At 32.7% G+C, this 11,397-nt stretch overlaps 2 protein-coding genes across 2 annotated transcripts; both read right to left on the reverse strand.

The window, feature by feature from the left end:
* Positions 1–11: 11 nt before the first annotated feature.
* LOC111700781 (signal recognition particle 19 kDa protein) lies at positions 12–3,290 on the reverse strand. Its single transcript, XM_023471820.1, has 7 exons — positions 3,216–3,290; positions 2,620–2,708; positions 2,507–2,515; positions 2,219–2,312; positions 1,804–1,867; positions 1,056–1,120; positions 12–226 (listed from the first exon to the last, which is right to left on the reverse strand). The coding sequence occupies exons 1-7, from the start codon at positions 3,274–3,276 to the stop codon at positions 156–158; spliced, it is 453 nt and encodes a 150-aa protein (XP_023327588.1). The 5' UTR covers positions 3,277–3,290; the 3' UTR covers positions 12–155.
* LOC111700794 (DNA repair and recombination protein RAD52) lies at positions 3,281–10,759 on the reverse strand. Its single transcript, XM_023471834.1, has 12 exons — positions 10,623–10,759; positions 10,005–10,090; positions 9,461–9,497; positions 8,724–8,829; positions 8,153–8,215; positions 7,204–7,286; positions 6,723–6,936; positions 6,250–6,317; positions 6,140–6,184; positions 4,681–4,773; positions 3,692–3,758; positions 3,281–3,512 (listed from the first exon to the last, which is right to left on the reverse strand). Exons 2-12 carry the CDS (start codon positions 10,019–10,021, stop codon positions 3,442–3,444), a joined length of 864 nt encoding a protein of 287 aa, XP_023327602.1. The 5' UTR covers positions 10,022–10,090; positions 10,623–10,759; the 3' UTR covers positions 3,281–3,441.
* Positions 10,760–11,397: the final 638 nt, after the last annotated feature.

Genomic DNA, 11,397 nt, shown 5'->3' on the forward strand with positions numbered 1-11,397 from the left:
AAAATTATTGATAACAGAAAAAATGATATATTTATTTAGAAAACTCTGAAAAAATAAGAAAACATAAAATAAGATTACATCATGATTTAAAGAAATGTCGAGTTTCCTCGACAGAAGAATTTCAGGAGAGTTTATTGGCCACATTTCAGAGGAGTCTATTTCTTCCCTTTCTTCTTTTTGGGGACAGCGCCAGTTTGTTGCTGTTGAGGCTGTTCAGCAGCAGGACCTGGTAAAAAAGCAATTATTAAATTATTAATTTTGCATAAAAAGACTGAATGCAAATGGCCCTTTAGGTGGGATTCAAACCGGTACCCTGTAAAACTTTGTCTGATTATTAATGACGGAGATTTACTGATATTGGAAGCATGAACACTGTAACAACATTCGCACGAAATGTACAGGTCACTACACGGTGTAAACAATTAAAAACTTGTTTGTTTTTAGTAACTTTAAATTATTATATTCTGCTTATATCTTCGCCTAGTGATTCTAGTGTACTTCAGAAATGACTTAATGTTGGGAAAACTTAAGTCAAACTTCAATGAAAGTTACGTTTAAAAATTTATACGAAAAAATTTTGTTTAAATTTTTTGCGATATTTATATCTAAAAACAAAATTCTGTAAAAAATATGAAAAAAAAACGTGTTGAGCTAATCTTGGCGTTTCTTTTTTATAGAATGGTAGGTTTTACTCGAAAACATCAAAATCAACAGCACTGAATTTTAAATGTAAGATATTGTTGCAAATTAATTAAATTGAAATACTGTGATAACCAGAAAACTCTGAAAAAAAATACGACTATATACATAGAAATACAATTAAGTGTATTTGATGTTGTTACAAAGCAAAAAATTTTACTAGAAACTTATGAAATCATTAAACAAGAGAATTTGATCGGTTTTCACAACACTGTTGCTGTGTGATATGCTCAATGCTCATAGGACTATTTAAAGTCATAACTTCAGTCCGAAAGTCGTCTTCCTATTTCAGAGTTTTCTGGTTATCACTGTATCTTAAAAGACTTAAGTAGTTAAGAAAATAAAAAACTGTGTACCTTTAGGATTGGTTCTAGATTTGAGTTGGGGAATTTTCTCCCCCAAATACAACAGAATGGAATTCCTAAAAATTATGAAAGCTTAATTAATTTTTTTCACCAGAGCCCACGAATAAAAATATTCGGGAAAATACGGCTAGGGTCTAATCTGTCCTTCGACCTTATTTACGGCTTGAGCTTTCGGATTCAAGCTGCTTCTTATTTTCCACAGAGTTGAGTTCAAGACACCTGATGTTTTTGTAAAAAAATAAATTCGCTGAGTTGAGAGAATGTAAATTAGAGGATAATAAATTAATTTTGGATAATAAGTATCAAAAAGATGTAAAACTTGTCTTTTGATGACATTTTTCTTTTTCTCTTGAGAGCATCAACAACGTTTCATCCTTTTTGGGTACTTTTTGGATACTTTTTGGATACTTTGAGTACTTTTTGGGTACTTTTTGGGTACTTTTTGGATAGTTTTAGTCGAAAGCAAATCCCCCCAAAAAGAAATTTTGCGCTCCTGAAAAACATTCCTTAACATCTAGGGCAAAAAACATTAATTTAAAATTTTCAGAAAAAAATTATTTTTTAAGAAAATATACACCCATGAGAAGAAGTTGAGCTGGGCAGACGTAGTTGAACCACTTCTCTTTTTGCATCGGTTTAAATTGAAGAGAGGTGGTTCTTCATTTCAAATAAGTTTATGTAGTTTAACCAGGCGGGGATGATAGTATATTTTTCCCTCTGTTGCAGTAACTTTACTAACCTAGACTGAAATTCTTCTTTTAGATATTCTCCTTCCTTGTCCTTCAGATGCACTTTAAACCTTCCTAGATAGATAGATAGATAAATATACAGATAGATAGATCGATATATATATATAGAAAGATAGATAGATAGATAGATATAGGTAGATAGATAGATAGAAAGATAGATATAAAGGTAGATAGATAAATAGATAAATATACAGATAGATAGATAGATTAGACATTTAGACGGATCATATTATTCCTAGATAGACTGACAGACAAATAAAAAGATAGATAGATAAATAGAGATAAACAATAAACATGAATTCATAGAACAACAAAAAGATATTAGGAGCGTAAAATTGAATGAATAAAAAATGGTTATTTCTTTTTAAATCATAATTTATTATAATTTTCAATTTTTTTTGTTACCGATATATGTAGGCTCCTTGCTTCTCTCTCTACTGTAGAACTTTCTCTCCAGGATATATTCCATCTTAGCATCATCCAACACAGCTTTTATATCCTTAATATATACTTTCTAGTATACTGTATCATCCAATACAGCCTTTATATCCTTAATATATACTTTCTAGTATACTGTATTATCAAACACAGCTTTTATATCCTTAATATATACTTTCTATTATACTGTATCATCCGACACAGCTTTTATAGCTTTTATATACTTTCTAGTATACTGTATTATCCAAAAATCTTTCTCCCTTCCTAAACCGAAAAATTTATTTTGGAATGAGTATCAAGTATTTATTTTTTCTTATCTAAACACCTCATTAATTTGTTTGCGGCTGAAAATTAAACTCTTGTTTTACCTTGAGGGTCTTCTTTTTGTTCAGGTAAGCAGGATAAACACAAATCCAACGCTCAGGATCATCATGCGTCTTGGTTCGGTTAAACGGGCCTAAGTAGTTCCAAGAAATTTTAGTTCTGATGAAATTATTCTATTAAGTTAAGTTTAACGGGAATATTCGGTAATGGGAATAGTAAACAAATTTAACCCGATTGAACAGTCCTAAACGGTTAATCTTAGCTCTGTTGAACGGGCCTGAGAATGGAGAAGTCAACATTTTTAGTTCGCTTGAACGGGCCTGAACTGAATAGCGAAAAATGTTAGCCAAATTGAACCAGCCGTAACAGTTGATGATTTTAACTCTGCTGAATGGGCCTCAGAAGTCAACAAAATAAATAGTAAATATAAGCCGGATTGGTAATTGTTTAAAAAACTATTTGGAATGGGAGACAAATATTTTTTAAAGGCAAATATTAACCCCTAGCCGGGTACATTGTTTAAACTCCATCTTTCCTTAGAATTAAGTTAAGCTAAAAATGCGATTTTATTTTCAGTTATTGGATTGTTCTATGTTTTTTCTAGGTTCCGAAAATCCGGCAAATTTTGTGGCCCAGCTACCTAGCTGCGGGGGTCCAGGTCGGTGTGTGTAGTTCGGATGTCCAGGATTTATAACCGACATTTTGTCTGAAAATATACAAAATCATTAATTTTACATAATTGTTATATCAAGCGTATTTTTATCACATAAATATTTGCAGGTACCAGTCTATTTTTACAATTTAAAAATCATTTTGTGCGAAAGTTGTTAAAACTTAAAGTTAAAAGCCCCAAATCCTATAAGGTCTTAAGGACCATGCCCCTTGAGGCCCCTAGGGGATCTTCTGGCAAGGTCGCCCAACTTTGAGTCTGGCAAACCTAAAATAAATTTTATTAGAAAAATATTAAACACTTTAAAAATTTAAATTTAAATGGCCAACAATCTCTTCTTTCAAAGAGTTTCACATTTATAACACAGTTCCCACACCCTCTTAAAAAATCCGGTTTTTCTTCTTTGCAAATTTTTAAAGGAATTTTATCTTTTATTATTTATTTACTTGATTTGGATATTCTTCTTCGTTTTGGCGTTGATCTACTCCATTCTTCATCTCGGGCCTCAGCCATCTTTAATTTTATAATCATTGATTTCCATATTTATTTTTATTGATTTTCTTCCATCTTTATTTGAATCCGATCATTGATTTCCATCTTTATTTTACATTGCTTTCCTTCCATCTTTATTTAAATACAATCATTGATTTCCATCTTTATTTTTCATTGCTTTTCTTCCGTCTTTGTTTAAATACAATCATTGATTTCCATCTTTATTTTTAGTTGCTTTCCTTCCATCTTTATTTAAATACAATCAATGATTTCAATTTTTAAATCAATTTTAATCTTTATTTTTATGATTATTGATCTAACCTTTGTTTTTATAACCAACAATTTCAATCAATATTTTCATAATCATAAATGTTTTCAAAAGTAACTCTCAGATCATGAAAAAAAAATATTATGAAATATCAACTATTTACGAATGCGTCGAAAAATAATCGATGACTATTGTTTGTAATATATGAATGATTTGTTTACGATCCGAGTTGAATGTTGCATCTTTCTGAATTTGTATGGACATTACGTTCTTCGGTATTAGTCGTTTATAACAATTTTCTCCTTATAGAAGCAACAGATAGAAGTAAGATTGGTAGCGATAAAAGAGCTTTTTTATAGCATTAAGACTATACCCCCTTTCATTTTTCGCGAACACTCCTTTTAGTTCCAAAATTATATGAATAAATGTTTAATTTTATTATGAAATATGAATTGAAAGGTGTAGTAGATCATGATTGATGTAACTTCAGAACCAGCTTCGACTGTAAACTAAAATTAAGTCAAACAAACTAAGAATTTTTAAACCAAGGTAAAAAGATTCCCGTGGTTCAACCGAATTCCTTCGTCAAAATTTGAGAACATATCAGTCCCAGTGGTCATGGGTTACGATCAAACAGAGATTGCAAGTTTATATCAGATTTCAGATCCCTATTACCTGACTCATATGCTTGAATAAGTCTTCATCTTCCTCCGTAAATATATGAGTTTCATCCTCCGAAGCTTTTTTCGCCTCCTTACTCCGTTGCAACTAAATATCAATTCATATTCAAATCATGAAGAAGTCTCAAGTAAACAAGATAATCGATTCCTAATCGTTTCCTTAGTGTAAAAGTTGCAAAAGTTATATCGTTTGAAAAAAAGTTCCAAATGTTTTCCAAACTGTTATTATTAACAAAATTGCTTGGGTTGTTTCTCGCCCCAGGTAATCCCACCCATCAGCCTAACCCTACCCCTGTCGATACGTACACGCCTGGGGCAGTCTGGTTAGTCTGCCTTGGGTTTTTTCTATTAATGATCCCATGATCAAGGCGTACCCTGGTGCAGGAATCAAGGCCGGTCATGCCATCGATTCACCGAGTTCGTCGGAACCACCTTTACCCATCGTTCCTAAGTTAGTATAGTTTTTTCTTTTGTAAGGTTAACAGAGCTTACTATTCAATTTTTGCCGTTTGCTAAGGGTATAAACGTTGTACCCCTGGGTTTTTAGGCTCTGATACAGTAACTAGTATCTAATATGAACTAATATGAAATGAAACCTGAAAAAGAGGCCCAATTATGAACCCCCCAGACCGCCGGCAGGCACAGGAAGCATCGTCCCATCCCTGCTCTAGCTGGACCTTTATACCCTCAACAACACTCCCCTTGGGTTAACATTTGGTTTAACCTTTTACCATTGATCCTGAATATGCATGGAGATTTATCCTCACAATGTATCAGAGACTTAACCTCCTGCTTTCATATTCAGACACTCCAACATACATGAACCTCATCCAAACTCTTAATTTGTCCAGTTCTCCTGCAGTCTGGGCATTCCTTCCACTCTACTCCGTTCTTCTCACACTGTACCCGAAAGACCTTGGTCCTCGCCCCTCGCCATGCTCAGCACCTTAGTACATCACTTTGTTGGTTGAGGACAAGCTCTTGAGGATAGATATTTCCTATTTAGATATTTCCTATTTAGATATTTCCTATTTAGATATTTCCTATTTAGATATTTCCTATTTAGATATTTAGATATTTAGAACATTGATGTCCGCTGCCTGCAGGATGTTCTCATCAACTTTGATGAGCCTCAACCCAATCAAGGAGAATCAAAAGATCATCCTCACCTAGCTCCTGCAATTGTCTCAGACATTCTTTCAACTTTGAATCCTTCTATTTCCACACCACAGGAACATTTGACTTATAATACCCCTTCAACCCATANCCCCCCCCTCCCATATAGAACAGGACAAACTTTATCTCTAACACTAAAATTACTGGAGTAACTTTTTTGCGTTTCTTTCCCTTATAATTACGAATTTTTTTTGTTATTACTTAAAAACTTAATTTATTAATCAATAAAAATGAATGTTTAAGCAGTATTTACAGATCAAATGGTTTAAAAAAAATACCTGTTGAAATTTCTCCCGCATTTCTCGTTGTTTTTTCAACCGCTCCTAAAAAATTTGAGAATGGATTTTTCTTCAAACAAGAAAATTAAAAATTTTGTGAGATAATTTACCTGTCTTTTAACTTCTTCTGGGTCACTGTTTGACCCTTGGGACCCGGATTTATCATTGGAACTGTCATCTAACAATCAATAAATCAACATTTTATTGATTTTATCATAAACAAAGTTACAATGACAAAGTTAACAAATTTGATGTGCTGTGCCTGTACGGTTACAAAGCCCTTAAAGGGACTGTAAACGTAATTTCAAGTGACCCTCCATAAAAAGATGGCAATGCCCGACAAAACTTTAGAGGGTAACGTTGTAAATCAGGCATTGCCATCTTTGAGTGTAGGGTCACTTAAAACTACGCGTACAGTCCCTTTTATCAAATCGACCAACGTATTGATCCATTTATATTCATTCCATATCCAGTAAAGAGTAGGGTTGATTTATGAATTTCATTGATGCAAAATGATTAAGTTGATTTTCTTGAGCTGAATTGATAAACTGATTTTCATTAAACGAATTGATTGATTTATTTCCTTGCGCTAAATTAATGTTGTAAACTTTTCTCCTCCCGCGTTCCGACAGAGGATTATCCTCTAGAGGAACATTTAACGGAACATTCCTCAGCGGCGCAACAATGGCAGGAGAACTATTCTCCGTACCCCCTGGCGGCTGTTTGGAGTTTTGTAGTTCTGAATTTTCTTCACAGGTGGCACTCGCAGCGTTTTCTTTACTCTCTCCACTTGGAGGCTGTTAACAATTATTAGTTTTATGATATCTTATGATCAAACGTGTTTTCGTTGTTTTTTTTTTCAATGGGATCAATACAACTCTAGGAAAGTTGACTATTGAGATTTAAGTTTCGTTTATATATATATTGATAAGTTGATTTTCAAACTTAAATGTCGTCTCTCTATTCCACAAATTTACGAGTCAAACTGTAGTATTTATTGAGTATTTATTGGATATTATTCATTTAGTTAAGATTTAATTTTAAATAAAATATAAATTTTTTACCTTAGCTAATGTTGACAAGGTTTGTAGTTTATTTTTTTGAGCTTCTTTTTTCCGTAAATTTCTTGATCTGATCTCTGCTAAACCTAGGCAAATACATACATGAAAATCTACAGAGGTGCAAATAAAAAATACCAAATTAATATTATTATTTTTAATTTAATTTTTTCCCATAAAGAGATAGTAGTCGAGATTTATTTTATTCTACTCTTTGCAAATAATATAAATCAGTGAAGGATGAGTTTTCCTACGTTGTTATTTACACTTAGAGGGTAATTAAAGCTTACTTTCTTTGTTAAGGATTCTGTTTAGGATGAATCTTCTATATTCTATTCCATGTTTCTGTTCAAAAGTTTAGATTCTTTGGCAATTAGCGGTCATTAGAACTGAAGAAGTGTCAACCTTGTATTATTTAAATAAAACCGCTATTTTGCTGAGCACTCCCTATTCAGGGACTGTAAGCGCAATTTTAAGTGATCCTCCAAGCAAAGATGGCAATTGCCAATGCCAGATTTACTGTGCTCTAAACACCTTAATCTGATCAGAAGTGTGGAAGATCCTGTCGTTTTTCTGACCAGAGCTGAAAACTTTAGAATGAAATATCCAGATATCCCGTCGAATAATTAATCTGAAGATTAAAGTCATGAGTTAACCAAGCAATATTTAATCTAGAGATTAAGAAAAAGAGTGGATTAACCCTTAATCCTGATATCCACCATTCTAAAGTTTTCAGCTTTGGAAAAGTATTTATTTCTTTAAGTTTCTAAATTCCTTCTTATAATAAGGAATGCGCAAGTCAGTTTCGCAAAGAACCGCAAATGAAATTTGATTTAATTTTGAATTCATCTATGACCAGACAAAGCTTTCAAGGGAGCCGATATAAATTCGGACTTTGACATCCTATCATGGAGGGTCACTTGAAATACAGTTCCTTTTAGATTGGGACATTTACCTAGCCCCACCTCGTCGCTCATAATATCCGTCGGCGAGAATTTTGGAGTCTCCTTGGGTATTCCTGAATACAATTAAATATTAAAAAATGAATATTTGATTTGTTAGGGTCAAGATACTGACCCGAACGGAGCCAACTTTTTTACCTCCAATGATCCAAAGGAAAGCGTATGTTAAGAATGTTACTTCAAAGCAAGAACATTTTTTGATATACGATTATTCTTGTGTTTTGTTTTACAATTTACAATTTATGATGAAAAAACTTTCCGATAAAAAATAAAATATTCCCCAAATAACAGAAAAAAGAGTAACTGCAAATCATCCGAAAGCTTGAATAATTTATATGATATATTTCGAGGATAAACACAGGTAGGAAAGTTAATTCAAATATTTCTTAGAATTGCAGAATGGTTGATATGGAGGGGGGGGGGGGGTGAGTCAGGTGCATTTGGAAGTGAAACCCAATGAAAACAGTGTTAATACAAATCCCTTAAATTATAAATATAATAAATGCTTGTTCGTTCATTAAAGTACATTAATTATGTGTTTTTTCTTTTTCTATCAATTTTTACCAATAATTAGCCGGACATAGTCTTTATCATTCAGGCAGTTTCCAAGCGCATTCCCAAAACTCTTCAAGGCTCTTTTCAGACCATCAGTAACAGACTCTTTTCTAGCCTAACACACAGAGGTGTATTTTTTCTTAAAAATCATCCCCCCGGCCCACCCTTCCCCCACTTGTAAGCAATGCTGAGGATCAAGGTCAACTCTTTAAGATTTTCTGAATTTTTTTAACAAAAAATAATTTTCAAATTTTTGTATTATTTTTTTTGCTTTCTTTTATCCTAAAACCATTCAGAAATGAGGAAATTTATATAATCTCTCTTTTTTCAAAAGTTCAGATTTGGGTTTTAGGAGTAAAAAAGTTTTTTTTGCAGTTTATGGTTGATATTTCACCCCTTGGATCCGGATCCGTAAATCCGCATATTTTTGTGGATCAGGGAAGGCAAAATCTTGAGGATCCAACGGATCCGGATTCGAATCCTAAGCACTGCTTGTAAGTCAACATTTCCCCATACAATAAGAATATTGTTTTATTCGCCAAATTGAGGAAAATAATTGATTTTTAGGGAAAAAGATTTAATTTTGGAGTAAGAAGTTTCAAAAAGAATAAAATCATTGGCAAACTTATACTTTGTCATTTCTATTCTTTCTTGATATTAAACTTAAAATTCTCTACTGAAACATCTGATAGAAATAAAACTATTAGTTAACCCCAAAATAAGAAAAATTAAAACTTAAATTTTACCTTTTCAATACTAAGCGCCTTAGATTTCATTCCTTCACTAAAACAAAGAAAAATAACAACTACTTCACCAAAATATACAGGGGTGTATATTTCACCAAAAATACATGAGTCTATATTTTTTAGAATTGATTTTGATGAATTGGGGAAAAAATGAAAAAAGGACACCATCAAAAGGCAAGTTTATTTTTATTCTATTATGATACTTTTTACACAAAAAATCATTTATTTCACTGAAAAATCATTTATTTCAATGAAAATCATTTATTTCACTGAAATTTCATTTATTTCACTAAAAAACATTTATTTTTCCCGATTTTACCATAAGTAACTTCTGAGGAAAATAAATAATTTAAAATGATTTTTAAAAAAATATACACCACTGAAAAAATATGAATTTATTTTTGCAAACATATAGCAAAGGTTGATTCAGCAGATGGGGGGAGCTGGAGAACTTTATAAAGAATAATTTGTTTTATTATTCATGAAAGGGGTGGGGGTATAATTAAGATAAAATATAAACATAGAGTTTTATTTTAAGTCTAACCTTACTCCATAACCCATGTCTTCATGAAAACTACCATCCTTGAGTTGAACCCGAACCAAGGCACTCACACCAACATAGAATCTTCCCTGAAACAAAGCCAGTGACATGCATGGAGAAGCCTTCACCCTAGAGTTTACACCATTTAAATACAATTTTGGACATTAAAAGCAATGTTTCAGCATTTATTGATATGTATTCATGTATTTTGACTGGGCATTCGCAATTAAGATTTTCTGTCTCAAATAAATAATCATTGCTTGATAATTTGAAAGAAAGACATTTGCGAAGACATAACTAAATGTTTGCGTTTTCCTCCTTAAATAATACATTTTAGAGTTAAATGTTCATTTATTTCTGTAATTTAAATGTTTAAAAATTGCTTTAGAGTTCTGACATTACGTTGCATGGTTTCAACACTTAGGGTTAAGGCTCTCCAATGCTTCGTGCTATTGCGGGACACAAGAGATTTATTTTGTCATTCCGAAAATCATAAAAAATCTCCCCCCCCCCCCCCAGCTGTATTCACCTGTGAGTGGTCTACAAAATCTACCCCCCCCCCCACATTTATTCACCTGTGAGTGGTCTACAAAATCTACCCCCCCCCCCAGCTGTATTCACCTGTGAGTGGTCTACAAAATCGATTGTCTGATTTGAGACTGAATGGCTCCATCCATTGTATCCGAATATTTGGTTTGCTAGAGAAACTGATCTCCATCCCTCTAGATACACAACCTTTTGACCCCCACCTGACAAACATTACAGCTATAAAAGGTTATTAGCCCCCCCCCCTCAACCCTGGGGGTATTTTGTAAACAAATAGTTTCCGTTTTTTGGATTTAGTCCTTAAAAGAAAATTAAGATTTAAAAATATGATATTCATGTGAAGTTTAATTGAGCAAACCAATATAATAGGTAATTTCATAAAAAAATAAATTATTTTATATTCCAAGATTGGGTAATTTCCTAGAGAACGATTTTTGGACCCCCCCCCCTCCTATCAATTTTGTACATGAATCTTATATGCAACACATGGATNAAAAAAATCTTTAATAAAGTTTTGCTCATAAAATGTTTTTTTTTATATTCAACACATTTTATTAATATAGTTATGTAAGGAGGGTGGGGGAGGGGTCATTTTTCTGAATTAAGCAAAATAAGAAGTATTTCTTCGCTTTTTATGCATCCCTGTATTTTAAACATCCCTGTATTTCATGAGGTTGCGAGAATATCGAATCCAAACCAAATTAATACTGGTAGAACTGGTTATTTAGGGTAGATCATCCTACCTAAATCTACCCTGCGGGTAGATTAGTTAACACCGCTCTTAGTAAAACTGGTATTTCTGTTAATACCGGTATTAGCACTACTTATGAACGCGTAGGGTAGATGATCC

The sequence above is a fragment of the Eurytemora carolleeae genome, unplaced genomic scaffold, assembly GCF_000591075.1.
Source record: "Eurytemora carolleeae unplaced genomic scaffold, Eaff_2.0 scaffold169, whole genome shotgun sequence".
In the NCBI taxonomy this organism is placed as follows: domain Eukaryota; kingdom Metazoa; phylum Arthropoda; class Copepoda; order Calanoida; family Temoridae; genus Eurytemora; species Eurytemora carolleeae.

Coding starts and splice junctions, on each gene's coding strand:
- LOC111700781 (XM_023471820.1), bottom strand. CDS start 3,276: ATGTCGGTTATAAATCCTGGACATCCGAACTACACACACCGACCTGGA. Junction 2,709..3,215: donor ACCTGGACCCCCGCAGCTAG/GTAGCTGGGCCA, acceptor GGAACTACTTAG/GCCCGTTTAACCGAACCAAG. Junction 1,868..2,218: donor CAAGGAGCCTACATATATCG/GTAACAAAAAAA, acceptor CTATCTATCTAG/GAAGGTTTAAAGTGCATCTG.
- LOC111700794 (XM_023471834.1), bottom strand. Junction 6,318..6,722: donor CAACATTAATTTAGCGCAAG/GAAATAAATCAA, acceptor ATTGATTGTTAG/ATGACAGTTCCAATGATAAA. Junction 3,513..3,691: donor AAGAAGAATATCCAAATCAA/GTAAATAAATAA, acceptor AATTTATTTTAG/GTTTGCCAGACTCAAAGTTG.